General features: G+C 36.6%; 1 protein-coding gene and 1 non-coding gene across 7 annotated transcripts in view; both read right to left on the bottom strand.

Annotated features, from left to right (window-relative positions):
• RC3H2 (ring finger and CCCH-type domains 2) overlaps positions 1-24,557 on the bottom strand; it is a 45,166-nt gene extending 20,609 nt beyond the window's left edge. For 4 of the 6 annotated variants that reach the window (XM_023760171.1, XM_006096289.3, XM_014462224.2 and 1 more), the window contains exons 1-10: positions 24,324-24,557; positions 17,890-18,187; positions 14,840-14,957; positions 12,290-12,523; positions 9,450-9,625; positions 8,133-8,333; positions 7,206-7,338; positions 6,985-7,103; positions 5,074-5,186; positions 2,181-2,489 (exon numbers count right to left, since the gene is read on the bottom strand). In XM_023760171.1, coding sequence (XP_023615939.1) covers positions 2,181-2,489; positions 5,074-5,186; positions 6,985-7,103; positions 7,206-7,338; positions 8,133-8,333; positions 9,450-9,625; positions 12,290-12,523; positions 14,840-14,957; positions 17,890-18,120 — 1,634 coding nt within the window. In that variant the 5' untranslated portion in view covers positions 18,121-18,187; positions 24,324-24,557. Of the gene's footprint in view, positions 1-2,180; positions 2,490-5,073; positions 5,187-6,984; positions 7,104-7,205; positions 7,339-8,132; positions 8,334-9,449; positions 9,626-12,289; positions 12,524-14,839; positions 14,958-17,889; positions 18,188-18,661; positions 19,116-24,323 lie in introns of those variants that run through there. The other 2 variants (XM_023760170.1, XM_023760169.1) reach the window with 2 other exon arrangements.
• On the bottom strand, positions 7,422-7,532 carry LOC111827487. Its single transcript, XR_002831091.1, has one exon. It is a non-coding gene; the product is annotated as a small nucleolar RNA SNORD90 (small nucleolar RNA).
• Positions 24,558-25,312: the final 755 nt, after the last annotated feature.

Genomic DNA, 25,312 nt, shown 5'->3' with positions numbered 1-25,312 from the left:
ATGAGAATTTCCTTATAACAAATAACACTTACTGAGCAATTATTGAGAGCACTCTAGGCAATAAGCTAAGTGTTTTTACAAAGATTATCTGATCCTTTCATATCAAAATGTTATATACTGTAAGTATGGGTCAGTACTTTGAGGTGAAAAATTCTTAGATGTATCAAGAAAAAGACATCAAAATCCATGACAAGGTTCATGGTCTCAAGAAATCCTGCAAGCTGCCCCAACAATTCAGACTTAAGGAAAAAACCAACTTTCAGTCAGACAGCTAGATGGCTATAGCTGTGGATGACTTTCAGGATTCTAGGCTCTCCTTTGCTGCAGCCCCTCTCATACAGACATGCTCTTAGCTGTGCCCCTTCTATTAATGAAGCCACTCCTTCCTAACTATCCATATTTTTGGAATCAGCTCATTGCCTTAACATCTGAGAATCCTTTCACAGTGACTCCCTGCAGAATCAGTTACTCTTTTTTTAATGTCCAAAAACACTTGGAACACAACTCCATTACAGTACCTTTCACAATATATTATATATTACATCTGTCTCTTAACTACACGAGAAGACCTTTAGAGGCAGGAAGTATATCCAGTTCATTATCATTACTACACTAGCTGGCCTGGTGTTTGGCACATAGAAGACCCATAATTCTTGATTAAATAAATATATGATTTATTTATTTGTATTAATTTATTTTAAAAGTTTCCTCCTGGCCCATCATATTTAAAATGAGATATAATTTACCCTTTTAAAGTATGCACTTAAGTGATTTCTGGTATATTCACGATATACAACTATTACCATTATCTATTTTTGAAACATTTTCATCAACCCCAAGAGAAACCTGTACTCATTAGTATTCACTCCCCATTCCCTTTTTCCCTGGCCCTAGCCCCTAGGAACCACTAATCTACATTCTGTCTATATAGATTTGCCTATTCTGGACATTCAAATAAATGGAAATATACACTATGTGGCCTTTTGTATGTAGCTCCAATGTTGCTTCATTTATGTAAATGCTGTCTTCAAAACTATATCATCTTGTTTTTACAAGACAGAGATATCTTATACATCTCATGTATTTTCAAGAGTGCCAAGAACAGAATTCAGAATGAGTGCGCAAGTAACATTTGCTAACTAGACAATGTTCTCTGATATATATAATTTCTGAAATCTCCCCGAGGTAAGAGTATAATGATCGTTTAATAAACAAATTCCCCTATGACATGCTAACTGCAGAAATAAAAAATATAAATGCTTACTTACCCACCATTTATTATATGAAATCACCAGCAGTTTACTGTGTGCCTAGCATAAACCTAGCGTAAAGTTTTTTTCCTAGAAGGTATATACTAGATACTGACACACTAGATATGGGTGACAAAATCTGAACATGCTTTAACTTGGATTTTAAAATAAAAGAATAACAAAGCATGAAATTTTAGAGGTGGAACTTTTCAGATCATCTGAAAGTTTTAAAATTTTTTCTTAAAGCACCAAAACCCCTTTGCCAATTAAATCTTATGCTGAAATCCAACAACAATAATGGAGGCAATAATAATGATAATAATAATAACAGATATTTATTAAATGCTATGTGGCAGGTGTTGTTCAAAGCATACTGCAGTATTAAGTCATTTTATCTTCACAATAGTAGTAGGTACTATTATTATACTAATTCTATGGATGAGTAAACTGAGGAAAACAGATTAAGTAACAGCCAGAATTTGAAACCAGAGAGTTTGGCTCCAAAGATTTCCCTCTTAATTTCTATATACCATTACAGAATATAGACTAGAACTGTTCTCATTAAAGCAGGAGCTGGAGGCTCAAGCCTCTCACCTGCTTAGGTTTCTACTTAATTCCTTTCTGGCACCTCCATGGACTGAACCCTAAAGTTTAAGGAAAGAAGGTGTGAAAAAACATAATTCTGGTCCAACCTCTTCAGTTTTCGATTGAGGGAAACAAAACCAAGTTAAAGTGACTTCCCAAGGTCACAAAGCTATTCAGTTACAGAGCCAGGACTAGCACTCAAATTATTTTGGAATTTAGTACTGTTTCTACATGACACATTCTACATAAAACTTCTAACTGCTTTTCCTCAGGAAAAATAAAAATACTCAGGCATTTCTACAAAGTCTAAGTAACTCATATTAAGCATTTTTACCTACTACTTACTTTTCAGTTACTGACTCTGAAGAAGGCCCAGCAGCATTCTGACCATTAGTGCCAACCTTCCCCACTTTCTTCACAGTCTCCAGAGCTCTTAATGCACTGTCAGCATTACGTGGGATTAGCTGGGAAACACTGTTTTCTGCATTGGAAATTCCATTTGTACTTGGAACAATTTTCCCCGTTGCTTCAGTACTTCCTATGACAGAAATGACATTTCCGGCTGTGGTTGTGACAGTGTTGCTTACACCAACTTTATTTAGAAGAGGAAATGTTCTTACAGTTGCATTGATCTTTTTGTTCCTTAATCGATACCTGTTTTAAAAACAATTAATGTATTGATGACTATTTCACTATATCTTAAAAAAAAAAAGACAATGGGAAAAGATTTAAAAAGGAGGAAACAGTTTTGAAAGTTTCTTCAGCTAAATATCATATACGGTCTATATCAAACTCGGTTCTAATAGATGCCACATGAAAATACATATGCCATTCACCTACACACAGACACCTGTACATATAGGCACATATTTAATAGCAAGCAAAGTACACATGCATCCAAAGAAGGCTTCTGAGGGGGTGGGAAGAGATCCTTTTGAAAATTTTTCTATCTGGAATATAAAGTACACTAAATAAAAATGAAATAAACCAATTAAAATTTAGTTGGGAATATAAAGAGAAAGGTATACAAGAGTTGAAAAAATTCTGTTGTTAAAAATTTGTTAATTATATAATTTTAAAGAAATGAAAACACTGCCTTAGCCGGTTTGTCTCAGCGGATAGAGCGTCGGACTGCGGACGGTCCCGGGTTCGATTCCGGTCAAGAGCACATACCTCGGTTGCAGGCTTCTCCCTGACTGGGCCCTAGTTGGGGCACGTGCAGGAGGCAACCAATTGATGTGTCTCTCTCACATCAATGTTCCTCTCTGTCTCTCCCTCTCTCTTCCACTCTCCCTAAAAAATCAATGGAAAAATATCCTCGGGTGAGGATTACCAACAACAAAAAAGAAATAAAAAAATTAAAACTAATTTTTAAATAAACAGATTCGTTTAAGAGATGATTATCAGAAAGGTAGGCACAGACTAGATCAGCCGTGGGCAAACTACAGCCCACGGGATCCGGCCCATTTGAAATGAATAAAACTAAAAAAAAAAAAGACCGTACCCTTTTATGTAATGATGTTTACTTTGAATTTATATTAGTTCACACAAACACTCCATCCATGCTTTTGTTCTGGCCCTCCGGTCCAGTTTAAGAACCCATTGTGGCCCTCGAGTCAAAAAGTTTGCCCACCTCTGGACTAGATGATGCAAGATCTTAGAGCCACAATCTAGATTTTATACCTTTATCCATATAGTAATGAGAAAATACCTATCTACAATGAGTCTTATGGCAAAGTTCTCCCTATTTTGTGGGAAATAATGGGATAGGGGTGGGCAACAGTAGCTGTAAGAAAACTAGTTAGGCCCTGACCGGTTTGGCTCAGTGGATAGAGCGTCGGCCTGTGGACTGAAGGGTCCCAGGTTCAATTCCAGTCAAGGGCATGTACCTTGGTTGCGGGCACATCCCCAGTGGGGGGTGTGTAGGAGGCAGCTGATGGATGTTTCTCTCTCATCGATGTTTCTAACTCTCTATCCCTCTCCTTTCCTCTCTGTAAAAAAATCAATAATAAAATATATTTTTAAAAAAAGAAAACTAGTTAGGAGGCAACTGTGTATCAAGAAAAGGGGATGATAGCCCTGATGGTTAGAGCTTCGGCCCTCAGACCAAAGGGTTGCAGGTTCAATTTCCGGTCTAGGCATATACCTGGGTGACAGGTTTGATCCTGGCCCTGGTCAGGATGAGTGAAGGAGGCCATCAATCTCTCTCATGTCAATGTTTCTCTCACTCCCCCACCACCTTCCTTCCACCTTCTCTAAAAAAAAAAACCAAAAAAAAAACACACCAAAAAAACGGAAAAAATATCCTCAGGCGAGGATTAAAAGAAGGGGGAAGAGGGGATGATTGGACTATAAGAATGGAAGAATGGAAAGATGAAGGAAGAATTGAGAAATATATAGGAACTGATAGAACTCAGTGACTAAGAAAAGCAGGTGAAAGAAAGCTGACAGAAAGATGATTCTTATAACATGACCTGAATTAACTGGTTGGATCAGGGAACACTGGGGCAGAGTAGAATGGAAGGTAGAAGAGGAGGGTGCATAGGACTAGAAAATGAGCTCAAACTGAGTTTAAAGGGAGAGGTCCATTAAAAGTTGATACTCAGGCCCTAGCTGGTTTGGCTCAGTGGATAGAGCATCGGCCTCCGGACTGAAGGGTCCCAGGTTTGATTCTGGTGAAGGGCACAAGCACAGGTTGCAGGCTCAATCCCCAGTAGGGGGTGTGCAGGAGGCAGCTGATCAATGATTCTCTCTCATCATCGATGTTTCTATCTCTCTCTCCCTCTCCCTTCCTCTCTGAAAGCAATAAAAAATATTTTTAAAAATAATAAAATAAAATAGCTTTTACCCATTTACTTTTATGTTTGGGGTAAATGGACATGGAAAAAGGAATTAATTACCCATAGGAGAAGAGAAAAGGAAAAGATACATAAAAAGAATGTTAAAATAAGACCAAAAGTCATAAAAAGAAAATCTGCATTACCATTTACCTGGGCCTTTGCTGTTATCTTCAAGTGAACTGGAGCAAATAAGATTGCACATAGGAGTATTTTCATTCTACACAGGTGCTTAGCAGAAACATGTATTTCAGCTAGTTAACTTACGTTAACCTTGCTCCCAGAAGCAACAAGGTAGTTAATTGCATCGTGAAAACGCATCACAAACTTTAGGATTGTATATAACACTTTCATAATGGCCCACAATTAAACCCATATGCAACAGAATTCTCAAAACTTACTTTTCAAGCTCTTCCTGAGAATGGGCAAAAGTACAGTTTGTTCCTCGTGGACACCCTCCTTGCTGTCTTAGATCTCGGCACATGCTAGTCTTATATTTGCTGTTTGGCTGAGGCTACAAAAAGAATCAGTGTGTGGAAAAGTGAAGATTCCAGGTGTTATTCACTCTTGGGACTTCAAAATTTCATGACTACACCTTCAATTCTTTTTCACATTAGATATAAGTAATTCTTGTGCTGAAACAATTATCATTCCATTGTTTCCTGTTAAGAATTACGTGGCATAACCCTGAGTTGGCATTTTAGACATTCCCTCTGGAGATTATCTGAAACTGGTTCAAATGTTATGTCTATTTATTTGTCAGTCAACACAAAGCCCATGAAAATACAAGATTTCCTCATCAATTCACTGCTGTGTTAAAATTATGATACCAAAACCAAACAAAAACTTTAAAAAAGCATTTAAAGGCCATAAGTTTGTTCGATTAAGCTTTCCCAGGATATGTAGAATATGATTTCCCCTGAAAGTGAAAAATTAAGAAATACCTATTTATTTGTCAAGTTGAGGGTACAACTCTCTTAGGCTCGGAGTTAAGTTCACATAATGAGGCAAAATATAAAAACCTCATCATACCTACTATGATTTGCATTAAAATCTAAAATGTCCTTGTTATTTTTGTGACCTTAATAAAGATGAAACATTTATCTTTCAGTTGGTGTTTGAATAGTATAATGTCTTCTAAAGGAATAAGGATATAAGATTGGAAAGATCACTTTGGAGTAGATTTGATCCTACCTCTGTCACCGCCACCATGACTTTAGATATGCTATTTAACCATTTTAAGCTTCAACTTGAGAATAGCAATTATATTGCAATTGACTGTGAGAATTAGAGATAATATATGTAAAATATTAAACATAGGAACTGGCTCACAGTAACTTAATAAAAAAATGTCACCCTGGCTGTGTGCTTAGTGGTTAATGCATCGGCCCATGCACTGAAGGGTTAGGGGTTTGATTCCTGGTTAAGGACACGTACCTGGGTGGCAGCTTAAACCCCCAGCCCCAGTCGTGGCACATGCAGGAGGCAACCAATTGATGTCTCTCTCACATGGATGTTTCCCTTTCTCTTTTCCTTCCTCCCCCTTCTTTCCTCCTTCCCACTCTCTCTCTAAAAAAAAAAAAGGGGGGGGGGGGAATATCCTCAGGTGAGGATTAACAACATCAAAAGTTAATAAATAATAAATAGATGTTATTAGAATAAAGGAGTTATACCTTAAATAACTCCTTCTAAAGTACACTGAAAATATATTTTAAAATATTTTTATTGATTTTTTTTTTTGGGGGGGCGGGGGAGAGGGACAGAGAAAAAACAACATCGTTATGCCCCCTACTGGGGATGGAGCCTGCAACCCGGGCATGTGTCCTAACTGGGAACTGAACCAGCAACTTTTTGGTACACTGGATGACTTGCAACCAACCGAGCCACACAGGCCAGGGCTGAAAATATTTTAAAAATTCAATTTCCACATACTTACAAACAGAAATTCATTGACAGAAATGAAGAAAAAAAGTGACAATTTCTCCACATTAGAAAAGAATCAGATAAAATGTTTGGAAGGAATCAATAATCTACATTTGGTAAAAGACATCTGCAGTAAATTCATATTCAAGATACTATCCAAACTGTTGGGGGGTATAGCTCAGTGGCAGAGCATTTGACTGCAAACTGTTGCTGTGCTCTGAATTATTTATCAGGTATACTACAACTTGAGTTTCTCCCAAAAGAATAGACAATAAAAACTTATAAGAGAGTAGAGCCATTTAAAGAGTTCATTAGCCAGATAGCTTGTTAAATGTTCAGGATGAATCTCTGTTAAGAGATAATGGTACAAGTACAATAAATGCGCTTACCTGAGGTGTCTCATGGCCTTTTCTACTATAATTCTGTATGAAGTCCACAAGGCCATGAACTACTGTTTTAACAGCTACCATTGCATTTTCTAGCTGCTCCCAAGTTGGTGAAACAGCATCTAAAATAAGCCAAGGAGATGGGATGGAGGAGAGAATTTGTTAGCAGAAATTATCTTCTGTTATTATAAAAAACATAAGCAATTGAGTATTTTCCAACATACCTGGATTGGGATCTATGTTTGCAAGAAGCTCTAAATGAGGCCTCAGTCTATTTAAGTTAGCTGGGTCACCTGTTCGTTGCAAAACAATTGTCAATTCCTGGACACTCTTTGCAAATGATTCTGGAGATTGCAGCTAACAAAACAGAAGACAGAATGGTTTTTACTCTAATTCTTACATCTATTTTCAAATGCTTTCATTAAGTCAATATACTAAATAGGTTTTCAAGTGTCTTCAGACTCCATAGTAGGAGTATCAATGGTGAATTAGATTTTCACCTCAGAATCTGCCCTATGAAATTCATCATTAGACACTCAGAAAACTCATTAACAAGCTGTATTACAGAGGCAGAGCTGCCTCAAACTGATTGCCAAACTGCAGTGGGAAGGCCAGAGAGAGTTGGGGGGCAGGAGGGAGGGGAGTAAAAGATCAACCGAAGGACTTGTATGCATGCATATAAGCATAACTAATGGACATAAGACACTGGGGGGTAAGGGAGGGTAGGGGTGTGTCAAGGGTGGGGGGGGAAAAAAGGACACTTATGTAATACCCTTTGTAATACTTTAAGCGAAAAATAAAAAAATATTAAAAAAAAAATATTTAGTAATCATGTAAAAAAAAAAAAAAAAAAAAAAAAAAACAAAAAAAAAAAACAAGCTGTATTAGCTCTCTGGAGTTGGAATGTAGATGAATGACAGACTTTGTAAGCCAAGCTGCTTTTATCCTGTATTTGCTTCCCTATTGCCTCCCTTAGTTTATTTTGAAAGTTAAAAAATAATCATAATAATTAAAAGGGGAAAAAAAGATTTTATAAGACTCTGATTTTTAAAAACATAGAATCTTCAACTGGTTGTCTCTTTAGTCCTTTTAGAAGATTCCAGTATTTTCCAATGTAACAACAATAGATTAGGATCTCTAATTTCACAAACCTTATCAATAATAGACTGCATGTGTGATTTATGCGCTAAGTCACCATATAGAAGTGAGGACCACTGCTCGGGTGAAATACGAAGTCCTGCTTCCATAGCAATATGAACAATTTGGGCATCATGTTCTCTGCGTAATGCCTCATAGCTCCGAAATTCTTCTTTTAATTGCATCAGAGAAGAGTCTTCATCTCTTTTAGTAACCTAAGCAACAGAAAGGAGAAATATACCCAACCCATCAGAACTGGTCTGCTTTCCCTCCTTCCATAACCAAACCTTTTTTTGGGGGGGGGGGGGGGGGGATGTAAGATGGGGGGAAACTACTACATATCAGATACCACAAAAAGACGGTACAAGAAAGAAAAGTTTAGGACACCCAAAATTCTAATCTGGCATAATTTAAGAGCAAAGTATAACTTAGAAGTCAAAAAAATCTATATTCTGTCATAACCTACTTAAGGAAATAAAAGGAGGAATTATCAATCTAAAAAGTAGAAAAAAAGAAACCCAAAAAAACCAGAGTATGTTAGCACCTCTCTAACCACCATCTATGGTACAGGGTATCTCCTGGGAACCATACGCATCTATCTACCTGAGTAGTAAAGATGGACACAGGTGATTAAGAGAACCTGGTCCTATTCAAGTTCTATTACTATGCATCAGAATCACCCATGAAGTTTTGAAAACTATAATTTCAGGTCTACTGAATCAGAACCCTTGGCTTGAAGATCACAAAATTTAAAGTATGTATGAATGCTCAAGTCCTACATGAGATATACCCAATCAGAATATCTCTGCATTAAACAGAATCGTTAACTTCCCTTGTTCTAACTCCATGCTAAAAGCAAGCAAAAAACTCTTTTAAAGAAAAATATCTACAAGATGAGAATTCAAGTCAATTAAGAGTTGCACTTCTCGCCCTAGCTGGTTTGGCTGAGTGGATAGAGCATGGGCCTGCAGACTGAAGGGTCCCGGGTTCGATTCCAGTCAAGGGCACATGCCTGGGTTGCAGGCTCGATCCCTGGTGGGGGGCATGCAGAAGGCAGCCAATCAATGATTCTTTCTCATCATTGATGTTTCTCTCTCTCTCTCTCTCTCTCTCTCTCTCTCTCTCTCTCTCTCTCTCTCTCCCCCTTCCTCTCTGAAATCAATAAAAATATATTAAAAAACAAAAAGTTGTACTTCTCAAAAAAAGAGTTTTCCTTCAACTCTTATAAGCATTCTGCATTTGTGGGGGCCTCTAACAGGATAATACCCATTACAGAAAGCCTCTGTCCCACATATAGGCATGTAATATTTAGATGGTTGCTTATTACTCACCTTAAAACAAGAAGCTCGATACAGTAGTTGCACAACATGACCAATACTTGTTTTTGATGCCTGAGGAAATCTTGGTTCTAATCTTTGCACAACAAAAAGTACCAGAACTTTCCTTGAGAGAGCAGAACCATCTTCTAGTGCCAGCAACACCAGCTTCAAGGCCTCTTCTTGCATAGCTAGAAGAAACATGAGTTCATGATAAATGAGAAACCCTGCAGATCACGTCTGTCCAAGATTTCTTTGGTATTAGTTTACAGTGGTTCATTTTCCAGTCTGTATTTAATTAGCACAAAAATAGGACATCACACATACACAAATATAGCTTAATTAAAAAATACGGTAGTCCACCCTTATTCACAGAGGATATGTCCTAAGACACCCAGTGGATGTCTGAAACTGTAGATAGTACCAAACCCTATATACAGAGGTGGGCAAAAGTAGGCTTACAGTTGTAAGTATGTGAAACAGAGCTTCTTTTTTTTATTCCTCACCTGTGGTCATGCTTAGAGAGAGGAAGGGAGAGGAAGAGAGGAAAGAGGGAGAGAAGGGGAAGAAAAGAGGGGAGTGGAGAGAGAAAGAAACATCGACCCACTGCCTTCCATACCATATGTGCCCTGACTGGGATCGAACCGGAAACCTTTTGGTGCACAAGATTACACTCAAACAACTGAGCCACTCAGCCGGGGCAGAGCTTATTTTTGTATTATTATTTATTTATTAATTACAGTATTAACACAACTGTAAACCTACTTGGCCAACCCTGTTTAATATATTTTTTTCCTAAACAGTAAAGTCCTCACTTAACATTGTCAATAGGTTTTGCAACTTTAAGCAAAACAACCTATGATGAAACCAACTTTACCATAGGCTAATTGACACAAACAAGAGCTAAGTTCCTATAGCATCTCATCAACGTTATAATAAAACGATGTTGAATGAAATGTTATTCGAGAACCTGCAGTACATACATATACATACATACCTATGTAAAGTTTAATTTACAAATTAGACACGGTAAGAGATTAACAATAACTAAAAATAGAACAATTATAATATACTATTATGCTTTGTGAATATGGTCTCTTCCTCAAAATATCTTACTGTACTGTACTCAAGATTCTTGTGAAGATACGAGATGATACAATGACTACACAATGAGATGAAGTGAGGTGAATGACATAAGCATTGTGACTTAAAGTCAGTCTAAGTGTTAATTGAACACAAGCAGTGAGACACCTCAACAGACTAATTACCAAGATGGCTACTAAGTGACTAATGGGTGGATAGAATATACTGTAAGGACATGCTGGACAAAGGAATGATTCACAATGACATGAGATTTTATCACACTACTCAGAGTAACGTGCAATTTAAAACTTATGAATTGTTTATTTCTGGAATGTCCCTCCTAATATTTTTAGACCTCAGGTAACTAAAACTGCAGAAAAAGAAACCACAGATAAGGGGTCTGCAATCAAACAAAAGAAAACATCTTTCCTATTAAACAACCAATCAGAACACAAGTCAAGAACACAAGTCAAGAGAACTTAACATAAAGTGAAAAAAAAATCCTCATTTATAAAACACACACCGCTACTCTGACAAATAACATGTGAAGGACACACAGTCTTATTTTTATTTATATATATTTTTTAATATATTTTATTGATTTTTTACAGAGAGGAAGGGAGAGGTATAGAGAGTTAGAAACATCGATGAGAGAGAAACATCGATCAGCTGCCTCCTGCACACTCCCTTAGATGTGCCCACAACCAAGGTACATGCCCTTGACTGGAATCGAACCTGGGACCCTTGAGTCCGCAGGCTGACGCTCTATCCACTAAGCCAAACTGGTTAGGGCAGGACACACAGTCTCATGATAAATGGTAATTTTTTTAATGCATGAAACTGTTACTCTGCCTGTCAGAACTAATTTTTATATAATTTTAAAATGATACTAGCCTCTAGGTGCAATACCTAAAGAAGGTATTAATTTATGTTGTTTTCCAGCCAGGGAAATATTTACAACATAAATGCCATAAAAAACATATTTGGAATAATTGATAAAACTGGAATATAAACTATAGAATGTAGTATTGTATCCTTGTTTTTAGGAAACACACTTAAGGATTAATGGGTATTCAACCTACTTTCAAATGGTTCATAAAGGAAAGAGGGAATAATATAACAAATGTAGCAAATTAAAAAACTAATCAATGTGGATAAGGAGTACACAGGAATTCTCTGCATTACTCTGTATTTTACTTAAGGATTATGAAGAAAGAGAAAAGAGAGAGAGAGAGAAAAGAGAGAGAGAGAGAGAGAGCGAGAGAAACACCCATATGTTGTTCCACTTATTTATGCACTCATTGGCTGATTCTTGTTTGTGCACTGACCAGGAATTGAACCTGCAACCTTGGCATATTGGGATAAGGTTCTAACTAACTGAGCTACCTGGTCAGGGGCTCTGCATTATTCTTGCAGCTTTTTGTTAAATTTGAAATTATTTCAAAATTAAAAGTTAAAAAAAAATTTACTTTTCCTTTACTTACCACCTGCGTAATCTTAACTAACTCAGTTTTCTAATATGTAAAATTGGATCTGTGTTACCTCTCCTGAAGGACATTGAAGATTAAATGAGAGAATTTGATCTAAAACATTATAGCACTTATCATATAGATTATGATCAACAAAAACTGGCTTGTTTATCTGTAATTATGTCAAGCTTTGTATGTATAAATAAAGATGGGTTGAGTCTGGGGATTCTCACCTACCTCTAGAAATTGGCATCCTCTAGCCCTGATAACCAATAAGAAAGGCAAGATAGTGATCTATCTTACCTGGCCCTAGAAACTGGCATCCTCGAGCCCTGACAGCAGCCCATAAGTTGGCAGACAATTGCTGAGGGTTCTGGTGCTGTAATATTAGTTCCGTTACAGTTCGTTCTCCAAGTGAACGGGCTGCTCGCATGGCTCTTACACGACCTTCTTCCTCTACCAGTTGACAATTTACAAGTGTCACCAGTTTCCTTTGCATTGGACGGCTCAGTGCACTCTGGTTCAAACTAGCTACACCTTTAGGAAAAAGGAAACAAAGTAAACTAACGTTTTTTTCAATTAAAAAAGACAAGCCAATTTTTATTATATGTATTTAACTATTAAGCCACAATTCCTAATGAGCCTCCTATGAATAAATTTCCTTTTTTTTTTACTCAATCTATTTCAGTTTATTACCAGTCACTGGTAATAAGAGCCTAATTTTTAGTTTCTTCAAATTTTACTTAGGTATCCTCTTATCTGGGTTATATGAGTCCCTCAACAGAGAGTACCTTTGGTTTGTTTATTTAGTCTATTTACTAAAATTATTGAAGGTAAATATAAAGTTGAATGAATAAAGTTTAAAAGTAATAATTATTAACAGCGTTGTTTTTTTATTATATACAAGATATGATCCACAATCCTAATCCCTTTTCCCGACTCAAGGACATTGCTCCAACAATCCTTGTCTTTCTCCGATATCATCAGTTTTTCCCTTCCCACTTGATCATTTCCATCAGCATTAATAAGAACAAGCCAGTTGTATTTCATCTGTCTTAAAAGTAAATCTTATTTATTCTTCTTCCCCTACCTTGAGTTTTTCTTTCCTTCCTTTTGCAGCAAATCTAGAATTATCTCAATTCCTTTCTCCACAATCTTTAAAATCTATTCCAAGTTTTTGCCACCATCACTTAACCAAAACTGTTCGTCATGACAATTTCCTCATCTTTGCTAAATTAATGGTCCATTCTCAATCCTTATCTTACTTGACCTTTCAACAGCATCATCACAGATATCACCTCTAACTTATTTGATCACTTTTCTTTACATGGCTTCCAGAACACATTCTCTTAGTTTTCTAACCTTCTTACTTTTTTTTTCCAGTCTTATTTTCTGATTTTATCTTTTCTTCCTGTCTTCTTAATGTTAAAGGGCCTCAGGACTCAGTTTTCATTTTCTTCTCTATCTACACTAGATGATCTCACCTAGTCTTACTGCATTAGATACCATCCATATGTCAATGACTTCCAAAGTTACAGCTCCTATACTTCATTCCTTAATATATATCCATCGGTTACTCAACAGCATTCAAGTGAAGATTTGACATAGCAAAGTTCACATGACCAAAATTGAACTCCAAGTTTTCCTATTTAAACCTGATCTACTATGCTATCCCTTATCTAAATTGATGACAACCTCTCTTTTTCGTGCGCAGGCCCCAAACCCAACAGTCATACTTGACTCCGCTCTTTCTCTCCTATCCCACATCCAATAATTTAAGAAAGTCTCTGGCCCTAGCTTTAAAATAGATCCTTGTTATTCTTTGAAGATACTACATATGCCTTGAGGACTTTACTATTCTGTCTGCCTTTAACAGTCTTTTCCCAGGAACCTACATAGCTAACTACCTCACCTTTTATCTCAAGATCAAAAGCTACCGTTTAACTGAGGCCAACACTCATCACCTTATTTCAAATTGCACTGCCTTTCTCCACTCACTCTGACATTTCTTATCCCTCTAAATGTATTATTTCCTTTCCATAGCAATTATTTATAACATGTTACATAATTTTCTTTTTTATTATATTTATTATTATACTTTCTCTCTTCTCTAAACATGATTGCTACAAGGGCACGCATATTTGCTCAAGTATCCCCAAGTACCAAAATAGTGTCTGGTGCTTACTATATGCTCTTTAGATATCTGTTCAATGAATGAATGAGGTGTACAGGGTAAGTCTCTCAAAAAAAAATCACTATATCCAAAATATTGAACAGTGCAAAGCACAGAGCAGGTACAAAATAAATACTTGATTGATTTTTTCATTCAACAACATTTTATTACATATATGATGTGCTAAACACTGGGTATGCAGTGATAAACAAAACAGAATTTCACTTCTGTCACAGCACTTAAAATAATTTATTGTGCTTACATGGCTATCACCCCCAATAGACTGCGGGCTCCGTGAAGACAGGGACTATAACCTCTATAAGTGCTCAATAAAATTTAATGAATGACTGAATGAATACATGAACACATAAAACTTGTCTTAATAGGGCTTATCAAAAGTAATATCCTGCTATAGCACTATTAGTTTAATCAATGAATACAAATATGGCTTAAAACTCAATGTTGTATGTCTAATGAATTACTAAATTAATAACAATATTGGTTGTTTTCAGAAAATAGTGTAATAAATGTTTTCAATCAAAAAGTTTTCCAAGATCTCTCCAAGCAAACTCATTTTCCAAAACTCAAAATGTTTTAAGAGGGCATCAGCATCAAATCTGTCAGAGTAAATGTATTACCAAGTCCTCCTCACCAGAAAAAAACACTTTTTGGGAACTTACCTTTACTTCCACTTAGTGGTTTTAAGTAGAGTGCCAAATCTTCAACACATTTCTTTGCAACTTCATAATGTTTGTTCTCACCTAGATTACTTAACTTTATTGACTGATGGTCTGGTACCTAAAAACAAAACAAACAAAAAATCGAAGAAATACATTCACCCAGCTTACAAGCTGTTATTTATATATTTGATAATAATCTTGGTGAGTATAAATTATAACAGAGACATACATCGAGGTAGTTTAAATAAAATTAAAGGCAAACATCTAATAAATCTGCTTTCCAAGAATCAAGAATATCATACTTAATAGCAGGGTCTGGTGGATTAATGGATGAAGAAAAGAAGCAGGCAGTTAATAGTACTGTATCAATGTTAATTTCTTGGGGTTGATAACTATGCTGTAATTTTATTTTTATTTTTTTATTGATTTTTTTACAGAGAGGGATAGAGAGGTAGAAACATCCATGAGAGAGAAACATCTATCAGCTGCCTCCTGCACACCTCCTATTGGGGATGTACCGGCAACCAACGAACATGCCCTTGACCGGAATCAAACCTGGGACCTTTCTGTCTGCAGTTAGATGCTTGCTCTATCCACTGAGCAAAACCGGTTAGGGCTATGCTGTAATTTTAAAAGATGTTAATATTAGGGGAAGCTGCAGGAAGTTATACAGGTTCTCTGTATAAATTTTGCAACTTTTTCTAAAAGTATTTTAAAACAAAAAGTAGGTAAAAAGGACAAGAATTTTTTCCCCCTTAGCACTAAGTACCTTCTTACTATATAATGTACTTACTATATTTACTGTACCCCCTTGCTAGAATATAAGCACCACAAGACACAGTGTTCTCAATGAAAGGTCAAAACTGCAGCTCTGCCATTTCTACGAGTGATCTTGAGTAAATTATTTAACTGCTCCAAGTCATGGTTTCCCTATCTGCAAAATGAAGATGAAAATCCCTATTTCATTGTGCCATTATAAAAATTCAATTTAGCTTGTTGGGGGGTGCAGGGCGAGGGGGGTCAATGGGGACAGAGGGGACATCTGAAATACTTTCAACAATAAAGATAAATTTTTAAAAATGTTAAAATTCAATTTAATTAAACAAATATTTACATTTATGGAGTTATTATCATGTACCGAGCACAGTGAGCTAAACAGACAAAATTTCTTGCCCTTGTGGAGCTTACATTCTAGTGGAGAAGAGAGAAGGTAACCAATAAATTTAAAAAAAACATAAATAAAAAACAGTATGATGAAGGGAGATCAATACCAATTATCCAACAAGAATAAGGAAAAGTAGGAGTACTGGAGAGAGGTTGCAATTTTAAGGGGGATGGTCAAGATAGGAGGATAGGCTTCCTTGGAAGTCGTGACATTAGAAAGACTTAAAAAAGGGGAAGGAATGAGCATTCTAGGCAGAGTCACTACACAAACGCCCTCAGGTGGGAATACTTCTGGCATATTTAACAACTGACTGGGAGGCAGTGTGGCTTAAGCAGAAAGAGTGAAGACAGTAGTATATGAGCCTGAAAAGATAAAAGAAATCACACTGCATAAGCCTGCAGGCTATTTTTAAGAACCAACTGAGAGGACATTTATTTAAAAGACAAACACAATACCTGCCCTATAGCAGATGGTAAATAAACGGTAGCTAGTATTATTACAAAAAGTCAACAGTATTTTGTTGGATCTAAAATGCCTGCAAGAGCCACCATTATTTTCTGCACTGTTAAGAAAAATTGCTGCCAATTAAATTATGATGCACTAATAATTACAACTGCATCTTGATTTCAGAGTGTCTGGATTATGAACATTGAGAAGAAATGTTGTTCTTTAATAGGAAAACTTCAAATATGAAGATACTATGGAACGAGATATTTTAATTCATTGAATTTTCTAAGATATGACTGATCAGAAAAATCCTTACTTTCTTTATGTAATACACAATGTACAGAATCTTCTTCCTCACTTGTAAAATGGGGATATTAAATACCTGAAAAGCTATAGCAAGAATCTATATATATAAAAGCCTAAGCAACCGGCCAACCGACCAACAGCTATGATGCGCACTGACCACCAGGGGGCAGATGCTCAACGCAGGAGCAGAAACCACAGGCACGGAAACATGGAAAAGGCTGATGAATCTCAGAGGGAAAGGGGGTAGGGGGGATGGCGATCAAAGATTAACCAAAGAGCTCATATGCATCCTGCAGGGATTGGGCCGAAACCGGCTCTCTGACATCCCCTGAGGGTCCTGGATTGCAAGAGTGCAGGCCAGGCCAAGGGATCCCACAGGTACACGAATCCATGCACCAGGCCGCTAGTTAATAATAACAGATATTGAATGTTTACCATCATACCTACACAAAGTAGACTCTCATTAAATGAAAATTACTATAAATCTAGGACTTTGCTCTGATTCAATAAAATGATTATCAACAAGAAATAGTTATTTTTTAGCATGGTTTTCGATATACTCATCCCCAAATAGGACTTATTTTATCACTAGAGGCCCGATACATGCAATTCGTGCAAGGTGTTTGGCCCTTGCAGCCACAGCAGCTGCCTAGGCCCTCACAGCCCCAGCTTCATCCAGAAGGTCATCTGGCTGTTCGGTCTAATTAGCATATTACGCTTTTATTATTATATATGTGAAATTAAAAAAAAAAAACAAAAAACCTCCATTTGAGGTTTCTAGTTGGTTGCTCTCTGGCCAAAACTTTGATTACATTTCTTCTCATATCACCTAATGAATAAATATTGGTGTATGCTTATATCAAAATTTTTCTTATCCACCAAAACCACTTATAAAATAAATTTTGACCACAGCATTGAACACAGAGAATCATATAGCCATAATAAAATTATGGTTTTCCATAAGGATTTATGACATTATTTCAAGAAAAACTTTTGCAGGATACAATCATGAGAATCAGATACACTGAATATTTTTACGTATCAAATATCATTAAACATACTTTGTACCCCTTAATGAACTAAGTACTATAATTTTTGCACATACCAAATTAGTAAAATCTTGGAAGTTTACCTGGGCTCCAACTAATTGGAGAAGTGCGAAGTTGACAGGAAGCACGTCAATGTCGGTGTTGATGGCAGTCTGATCAAAGGGACAAGCTTTTCGGTGAAGTTTGTTCAAGCAGGTCTTGCAAACAGTGTGTGAACAACCTAAACTGATGGGTTTGTGCACATTCTCATCAAATTCATTATAGCAGATTGGACAGGACAGAAATTCTGTCCATTGAGCTGCCTGCACAGGCATTGTGGAAGCTGGATGCTCGGGTTAGCAGTCTAGCAGATCATTATTTTGCTGTGTAGTGTTTTGTAAGCTGGAAATGGACAAAAGTAAGAATTAAACATATATTCATCATTCCCTTTCAAGAGCTAATTGTAAAGAGAACCATCACAGCCTCAAGACCTAAAACATTTCTGAGTAACTTTGTATGTTTTGGATATCTTTTTCTTTAAGTCTATTTGCTGAATTAAATTTCTGAAATTTTGCCCAGAAACATTATTCTAAGAGTGTTCAACTAAAAATATTTATATTAGTAGCTAATAAAACAATCATCAGAGCTATCATTTGTTTTTCTTAACTACTACATCAAATGGGCATATTAATATTCCACATTTCATTTTTAGGAACACATATTAATTTGGACAGCTGATTTTTTTAAAAAAAGTGTTTCCCGTGGGTATCTACTACCCCAAAACATATTAAGATACAGCCTAGAGTTAGTGAACTTGGAAACCATTGTTCCAAACAATATCATAGTGAATCAAGTGTGAAGAAACAGCTTTGCCACCTGAATGACCACGTCAGTCCAGGATATATATTCAACTTGGCAGCTTCACAAAAGAGGAAATCTCTGGTCAGGACTTGATTAGGAGGCTAATTGAGGTACTGAAAATCCTATATAATAAAAGTGTAATATGCCAATCAACCAAAGGTGGAACGACAGGTCGCTATGATGTCGTGCAGGAGGCAGCTAATCAATGATTCTCTCTCATCACTGATGTTTCTATCTCTTTCTCCTCCCTTCCTCTCTGAAATCAATAAAAAAATATTGTCTTACAAATCTTGAATGTGGTTCTCTACAATACTTCTGACAAAACATATATATCTCCAAAAACTGTCAGGTCCAATGAGCAAGATATAGAAGAAGAGCCCTGGCTGGTGTGGCTCAGTTAGTAAGTGTGTCATCCTATACCAAAAGGTGGTGGGTTTGATTCCCAGTCAGGGCACATACCCAGGTTATGGGAAGGATCCCCATTGGGGCATGTGCAGGAGGCAACCAATCCATCTTTCTCTCTCTCACACTGATGTTTCTCTCGTTCTCTCTCTCCCTCTCCCTTCTTTTCTCTCTATAATCAATGAAAAACATATCCTAAGGTGAGGATTTAAAAAATAAAATAAAAACACCTTTTAGAAGACTAAAAGAATATTAACATCTAATAATTATAAATTGAAAAACTGCAAAATATAAATTTCTATTTTTGATATTATAGTGTGAGAAAAATTACATTTGTAGTGATTAAAAGGGACATGGGAAAAATAACAGTAAGTTTTCTTATTCCTAAGATCCAAATGTTTGTTCCATAATTTTTAGTAAAATAAAATATTTAGTATCAAAACTATGCTGTCGTCTAATTAAAATCTTTAGATTCCTAACTTGAACATTCTACAGTTCACAAATTTTCTGTATCTTCTAATACTAAACTTATATAAGTCTGACAAAGGCTCTTTGGTGAACAAGAAATCTAGGTATTTAGGGCAATTAAACAGCCAATGGTTTATTTCATAAAAATGTTTATCAGCCCAAATATTTTAGTTCCACAGAAATTAGATGTTTAAAAATGAAGTCAGGTTTAGATCAGAAAGGTCTATAACTCATTCTCCAATATCATCACATCCAAATGAATTTTATTAGCCTTTATTGTGCTTTTATGTTCACAAAAACTTAAGGTTTTAAAAATATCTTGTAAAAATAAATGATAGGGCTTGCTATGTAAAAAGCTCCCTATACAAACTTCTCCTCAAATAGCTCTAATGGAAGGTACCTAATATACATTGCCACACCTATTAATGCCATCAATCTTAAAACCAGTCAGTTGGCTTTCAACTTTAGGGATGAGCACTAAGTAGGTGAATACATCACTCCTTGAAACTATGTAACATTTTTAATGTTCAGCTTACCAGACTGTAGAATTATACAAGGAAAAGGCCTCTGAGGAAGAATAAATTTTATCTTAAATCTACGATTGAGAGCCCTAATTTAGTTAATAACTTGAACTGATAAATTATTTATTAAAACAAGACACTGCATCAATTTTTTTTTTCATAATTCAGGGGGTCAGGGTATCAAAGGCCACTGAGTAATATAAAACTAGTAGCAAAATACTCTTTCCTTATTGTTTTCCAAGATCATCCCCAAATCCCCAAATGCTTTAAAGTTAGTGTGTGTGTGTGCGTGTGCGTGTGCGTGTGCGTGTGTGGGGCAAGCATTGTTTGAACATAAAAATTATATCTTTCATATTTTCACCTATTAGCTTTAAAGTGTTTCAAACTATTCCAGAATATACTTGATAGTTGTATGTTATAATATTCTATATATATTTCTAGGTCTACAAACACCAGATGCTTTAATATTATTAAAGTTTAATTTCTAGTAATTTAATTTATACCTTTAAAAGACAGATTGTGCCAAAATTTTTACAGTAACTGCAAATTTTCCTTCTGCTGTGTGTCAGATTCTAACTTTCTAATAGGAAAATTATGAACTAAGTTTTCCTTATTTAATATATAAGGAATGGTTTGATTTTTAAAAAATATTTTTCTTCAGTACCATTATCAATAAATTCTAGATTCCTCAATAAATATAAATACAAAATAAAAATTTACCTAAAACAGAGTTCATGTTGTTCACTAAAACATTTAATTAATAATGACAAAATAGGCCTTTCATTTATTTAAAAAAGGCACTTTGTAAACATTTACCTAGAATATATTTTTATAATTATAAAAAGTGATAAATAGCCTATTGTCTTTATAATTTAACAATAGCAAGCTAAGAAAATATATTAATGTGTGAAATTTCTAAATTTATATTAATACATTCCATAGTAACTTATTTGAATCTATGGAAACCTAAATTACTAATAACATTTATAGTTAATATTGATGTATTCATTCTAAAAATGCTACCAAAATATCTGAAATTGAGGTAAAATGGATTAAAAAGCTCACAACTCTAGATATGCAAAGGGACTACTTAAGAAAAACATTCTAATTAACTTTTTTCTATTTAACTAGCTTTAGTTATTAGTTACTAAAATTGAAGATGAGTAAAACGATAAAGCATAGGAGTGAGAAACATTAAAGGTGGGACCTTAAACACATTTTTACTCAAGTAATTTTTAAGACTATAAGTCTCATATGATGCAAATTATAAACTGCTTTAAAAGCAAACTGCATACCAGCTAAGTACTTTCATTTTCTCATAACAGACTGCCATGATATTGTGCAGCTAGTTTATGACTATGATATCTGATTTCAAAATGCCAGAGTAATGTTTATGCCTCTTTCACTATTGTATAAATATATACATTATTTTATAAAGATGTAAAATTAGGGCTCAGGTCTGTTAATTAAAACACTCATTGTTTTCATTCTAGTTTACCCATGTGAAGAATTTAAGCTACTGAAATGGACATTTAACAGTATTTAAAACCTTTAAAATAATTACTTTTGGACTTAAAAATAGTATTTAAAGCATCCTAAGTACAATTTAGACCTTAACCTACAAAACAAACAAAACCAACTAAAACTAAGGATTCAAACATATCAAAAGGATTGGAGCAAAAGGAACAGAATTACCATTTTAAAGACTGCTATGTAACTTTAGTATAAGTTAGGAAAGACTTTTGACTCAAGTTTTACTTTAGCTCACTATGGGGTTGAACTTGGTTTTTTATTAAGTATGAGGTTTTTAACTTTCAGTGTCTTCCAAAAGAACAGTAATGAAATAATTCTTTATTTTAATTAATATAAGCAATAAAGTTTTGCTTCTTTAGTGATGATTAGACTTGAAATTTTTGGTTTTCATGTGTCTTTTAATTCAGGTAATTTATTTATTGGAAGAGATCCTCTAGAACAGCACTGTCCAATAGAAATAATGCAAGCCACAAGTAATTTAAAATTTTCTATTAGTCATATTAAAAAAGGAAAAAACAGGTAAATTTAATTTTAATATCTTTTCTTTAACCTAATTTATACAAGGTACCATTTTAACATGTAATCAATGTAAAAATTAGTGAGATATTTTGAATTCTTTTTTGTTGTTGTTGTACTAAGTTTTCAAAATCTTGTGTGCATTTTACACTTTCAGCACATCTCAATTCATACCTGCCATATTTCAAGTGCTCAACTGCTACATGAGACTACTAGCTAGTACTGGACAATGCAATTCTCCTTAAAATTAAAAATAATACTCAAAAGTAAATTTTATTGAGAATTTGAGGTGAAAGTCACACCTACACTTAAGAAGGTTTTCATAAAACTAGAAAACCCTGAGGATTATTAAAGATTTAACTTACAATAGTTATAAGACTGGGTGCAAAACATTATTTTTAATTTTCAGCTAGCTTTATTTGACCACATGCTTCCTTTTTCACATCAGTAGAAAGTGAAACTTCAACTCAGTCCAAAACAATATGCAAGTACTTATCATGATAAAACCTTGTTGTAAGTTTACTTAGCATTCTTAGATATTACATACAATACAGAAGTTCTATTTTTTGAATATAAAATTCTGTGTGAAGAAAAATACTTTCCCTCCCAAAAGAATTTTTGTTAACTTTTTTCAAACTAAAAGACAGCAAATTACAAAAGAAGAAAGTGAATTAATGAAAACATATAAACAAAGGACATAAAAGTATTCTTGCATGTCAGGTTAACACAACAGTAATAACAGATCAGGAGTAACTCAAAGGATTCACTAAACAACACGACAGCAATTAAATGCTCAAAGAATAGGAGCCAGTTTGCATTACAACATCTGCTTTTGGAATATATGTTTAACATTGTTTTTTTTCTAGCAAATTTCCAAACCCCACAACTCTTAAAACAAGAATCTCCGACAAAAATGGCAATGTTGGAAAAAAAAAATGGTCTCTTTCTTCAAGAACTGAATGTGGAAGTAAACAGACAAGGGATGTTGTGTTAGAACAGTGGTGTAGCTCTTTAGGCAGATAAAAGAAGGTAACGATGGGAGAACTCTTCTTAATGTTTCAAGAAGCCTTAACTAAACTTGTATATTTAACTATAAAAAGGCTCCATAGGCTAACTAAAACATTTGTTTCTTTGCTTTTGGGAAATTATAGCCGTTTGGTACAGCAACATTGACTTTCTCAGGTTAACCCAAAGTTCCTACTGGAACTTAAAAGTTTGACTAACATAAAAATGGAAAGGATCCCTTAAGCACTTTATTTGGGATACAAAGTCCTAATCGCAGCGGGTGGGAAAATAGGGATTAAAAAGAGAGGACCTGGGTACACGGAGAGTAGGAATGAAAAGGGAACGTAGGTGGTTATAAAAAAATAAATAAATAAATAAAACCGGTAGGGAATCACGAGATTAGCTCTACTTTATGTCAGTGATTACTTGAGACTCTTGGTGTCAAGGTTCTACCTACTGGTATCTTGCAACTCTATTGTGACTCGAAAGAGGTAAATGACAGCTACCCTCATCTCCTTTCCGAAAGCTACGGACACAGAAAAGTAGCTCTGCATCTGAGAAACAAAGATGCTTTCTACCATTCTTCTAAGATGGTGGAAGAATCTCCCCTTAAGAGGCTTCCCCAAGAAAGAAAAATGCAAGAGGGGAAGAAGCAAGCCGCAGCAGAATTCCCTGGCTCCGTGTCATGCCAGCGCCCCGTCACATGCACTGGGCGACCCCTCCGGGCCGGCCTTCTCCCTCCCGGGAGGCTGAGCCCTCCCAGGGCATTGTCTGACCAGGGTCCCCGCTTACTACTCAGACCGCCGCCACCATCCCTGCGTTAGGATCTGGGGACGCCCCAGGGCGGAAAGCCGAAAAGCTAGGAGGGTACTTGGTTTCGAGAACCTCCTCCAAAGCCCCTCTTACTAACTGGGGTGGAAAGGGAAGGGGAGCCTGGCCTTTGCTCGGGTGGATTGCTTAGGGGTCAGAGGCGGCCCCTCCGCAGGAGGCGAAGGGAGGTGGCCATTTGCGCCAGGCCTCGGCATTGAAAGAGCCCGACCAAGGCCGGGGGCCTCCTTGATCTCGGGACTCCCGGTTGGGGTGTCAGGTGCGGCCCTCAGTTCCCAACCCTCCGTGCACCGACAACGACAGGGCACAGGCCCCGGGCTAACATAGGTCTCCCGCCCGATCGATCGCCGTGGACCAGGGACCCGACTGGGGCCCGAGCTGCATCGTGCCCGCCCCCGCCCTACCTGTGGGGGCCCGGGCGGGGTCGCTAAGGGCCGCTCCCGGGAGCCCCGCGGCGGCGCGGCTCGGCGACAGAGGCGCCTCGTCTCGCCGGGGCAGAGCTCGGCGGCGGCTTCACGACCTCAAACTCCATCGGGAGCTACAGGGACAGCCCCGTTGGCGGCGGCGAAGGCCGCGACGGGGCCTCCTCCTCCTCCCTCCACCTCCTCCTCCACCACCGCCTCTTCACCATGGAGGCGGACCTGGAGGGATCCAGACCTAACTCTCGCGAGAAGATACTCCCCACATCACGCGAGATCACGCAAAACCGGGAGTAAGGGCGGTGGAAGGAAAGCGTAGTAGCTCCAGCCACCTGGACCGCCCATTAGCTTCCCTCTGCTGGAGCCGAGGCACCCTCATCACGTGACATGGGAAAACTGGAATACGGTGGGAGGTGCTGTTAGGATGCCTAGGCAAGCCGAAGGGGTTTATGGGAAACTCCCAGCACATTCATCTGCTCCTAGAGCCAGCCTCTTGGACATTGGTTTGAGCCAGTGTCTGACTGCCCTCATGATATTCGTGAAAAAAGTGATATTCATTTAACTTAATCTGATACATTTGTATTACAATCTTATCACTCTCCCACAATCAGATGCTGACCCCATCCCTAAATCCCTCTAGGTGCCAACCGATCTCCCTGATTTAAAAAATGAAAGAAAAAGAGAGCATTTGTTTGGCAGGCAATAACGCACACCTCTTTATTAACGAGAAAATTGAGTTTCTCAGAAGCTGGCAGGCATCAAAATTCAAAGCACAAATTTTGGCACTAATAACTTCATAAATATTTGTTGCAGGATTTTTCACAGTAAACTGCAAGGTATAAATTATTCTGTTTTTATATGGGAAGAAATAGGCTTGGAATTAATATTTATGGACAACTTATTATGTGCTAGGTCCTGTGTTAATAAAATTTTCATTTTTACTTTCATTTGTATTTCATTTACTCATCAAAATA

The sequence above is a fragment of the Myotis lucifugus genome, unplaced genomic scaffold (genome assembly GCF_000147115.1).
Source record: "Myotis lucifugus unplaced genomic scaffold, Myoluc2.0 scaffold_173, whole genome shotgun sequence".
Taxonomy (NCBI): Eukaryota; Metazoa; Chordata; class Mammalia; order Chiroptera; family Vespertilionidae; genus Myotis; species Myotis lucifugus.
Note: the sequence above shows the minus strand (reverse complement) of the source record. Positions and strands in the feature narration are given on the sequence as shown.